Source organism: Coccinella septempunctata, chromosome X (assembly GCF_907165205.1).
Source record: "Coccinella septempunctata chromosome X, icCocSept1.1, whole genome shotgun sequence".
Taxonomy (NCBI): domain Eukaryota; kingdom Metazoa; phylum Arthropoda; class Insecta; order Coleoptera; family Coccinellidae; genus Coccinella; species Coccinella septempunctata.
This window is the reverse complement of record NC_058198.1, coordinates 23,928,319-23,931,050: the sequence shown is the minus strand read 5'-3', so window position 1 is coordinate 23,931,050 and position 2,732 is coordinate 23,928,319. Positions and strand designations below refer to the sequence as shown.

General features: G+C 41.3%; 1 protein-coding gene across 1 annotated transcript; it reads left to right on the top strand.

The window, feature by feature from the left end:
* Positions 1–796: 796 nt before the first annotated feature.
* On the top strand, positions 797–2,526 carry LOC123322427 (piggyBac transposable element-derived protein 3-like). The gene is made up of 2 exons (XM_044910373.1): positions 797–858; positions 1,077–2,526. The coding sequence occupies exons 1-2, from the start codon at positions 842–844 to the stop codon at positions 2,524–2,526; spliced, it is 1,467 nt and encodes a 488-aa protein (XP_044766308.1). The 5' UTR covers positions 797–841.
* Positions 2,527–2,732: the final 206 nt, after the last annotated feature.

Here is a 2,732-nt window from a genome sequence, read left to right as displayed (position 1 = left end):
CTGGTGTGGATACCCGGGGGGTAGGCGAAGGCACTTTGGGGTGGCTCACCCTTTCCTGAAATTTCCCGTCGTATCTAGTTCCACCCCTACTGTCGTTAAAGTACCCTGCTGGTGCGGACGCCCGGGGGGTACCGAGGACACTTTGGGGTGGCGCACCCTTTCCTCAGTTCCCGTCTTTTTACCCCGTTCCGGTGTTCACCTTTACGGTTAGGGAGGCATTCTGCTGGTGCGGATGCCCGGGGAGTGCCGAACGAGCCTGAAGGTGAGCCGTCGTATTTCTGTGCTGTCTTTTATCCCCTAACCTGGATGAAGTCCAATATCTGTCCGTCAAGTGTACGTCTCAGGTTCTGGCTGGCGAACAAGTCCGTTAACCCCCGTATACCGTTTGAGATCGGATCCAGTGTTATTCCGTCGGTTTTGCCCTGTAAATCTCACTGATTTCGAGTCACTGAATTTTTGTAATAGTGCTATTTGTGTTCCCCTTTTACGAATCGACCAATAAAAGTTGTATACGTTGATTCTGCCTATCATTGTGCGTCGCTAACACCCTAGACACAAGGGAACCCTGTCTCCGGCTAGTAGCTGCCAGGGTAGGTTTGCTATTCTCCCTTAAAGAATAGCTGGCGCTCGAGTCCACCGAGGAAAACCCCGTTACAAACGAAACAAGTGTTGTTAAAAAACCGACAACACAGCTTCATTTAACACTCTAGTGCAACGCCCATTGGCCGGCGTATTGCCCGAAGATGGCCCAACTTACATATAATAGTAATTCATCAGTATGTTTTCTGTCGTCGCTGCGATTGTATGCTTTTTGTGGAGTGAAATCGATTATTGATCGAAAATGGATTTTCGGCTCGAGTAAGTACCACTAAATATTTGTCCTTCGATAAATATTGACAATTTTCTAGAATAATACTGTGGAATAGTTAACCTACGTGACTATGTATTTGTTTTTATTATAGTCAATTGGGTTTTTCATTTATAAGCTGCAGAACTTCGCTGTTACTTAAAAGTAACGCACGCTGTTCATGGTGGACAAAAATGATATTTTTCATAACAAGAATTGTTCCTTTCAGACGCGGGTTGACGTTAGAGGAGGCTCTCCATATGGCGTACGATGATGATATAGATGTTCGTGAAATATTTATCGAGCCCCCCGATTCGAATATTCTCACGGATGAAGATTCCGGAGAAGAAGATAGTGGTGGAATGCTCGATAATCTTTCTGGACGACAACTATCCCAAAAAGCGGAAGTAATTCTGAACCAACCGGTAGCCTCCTGTTCACCCGAACCAGAAGAATTCTTGTTTGAAAGACCCGGGATGAAAGATATCACTTGGTTGAAGGGTGATTTTGAAGAAATGCCTAAACAATTTCCTCAGCCAGATTACACTAGATATGACAACATGAGTTACATCGATATTTTTGAATATTTTTTGGATGAAGATATAATACAACTAATTGTTGATGAATCGAATAAATATGCACTTTTCTGCAACAAACCTCATCCGAATATAAGTGAAGATGAAATGAAATGCGTTATTGCAATTCTGATAGTAACAGGCTATAATGAATTACCTGGAAGAGACTATTACTGGGATTCGAAAGCAGATATGAAAAATGCGTTAGTATGTGATTCTATGAGGCGAGACAGATTCAGGCAGATTCTCAAATATTTGCATTGTAGCGACAATACAAAACCCCATTCGGAAGATAAAATGTGGAAACTACGTCCACTCATGGACCTTTTGAAACGTAAGTTCATCGATAATTGGATTCCTGAGCAACAGTTGGATTATGACGAATCCATGATCAAATATTTTGGAAAGCATTCCTGTAAACAGTTTATACGTGGGAAACCCATCAGGTTTGGATACAAGATGTGGTGTCTCAATTCCACTTCTGGCTACCTTGTCAATTTTGATTTGTACCAAGGCAAAAATCCACGTGGGAATTCTAAATATGAGGTCCAATTTGGAAAATGTGCTGCCCCTTTGATAAATATGATCGATGAATTTCCAGAACATTGCAAACATCTTCCAATCAAGTTTTATTTAGATAATCTTTTCACAAGTTTTAATTTGCTATATTATCTAAAACAGAAAGGTTATGATGGAACCGGCACGATGAGAGAGAATAGAATTCCCAAAAGTTGCAACTTACCCCCAAAAAAAGTAATGAGTAAAACGAAAAAGAGGGGAGACTTAGTCAGTGCTATTGACAGAGAAGATGGAATTCTGATCACTAAATGGATGGATAATAATGTAGTGATAGTAGCATCTACATGTCATGGTATCAATCCAGTTACGAAGGCCAAGAGATATTCTCAATCAGAGAAAAAAATGATCCAGGTATCTCAACCAAAACTTATAACAGAGTACAATAAATGCATGGGTGGCACAGATTTTATGGACCAACAAATTTCCAGGTACAGAATCTCTTTACGTAGAAAAACGTGGTGGTGGTCGATATTCACTTGGCTCCTTGATGCAGCTGTAGTGAACGCTTGGATCACATCTAAATGATGCAAACATCTTCCACCACTAAGTCAACTAGAATTTGGGAGAGAAATAGCCCAAGCATATCTCTCCAAATTTGGCTCAGTTCCTAAGGGAGCAGGAAGACCTTCTACATCTAGGTCAAGTACCTCAAATAACAGAGTATCTGACAATTTGAGATATGACAGGATGGATCATTTACTCACCACCATCCCCAATAATAAGAGACGTCG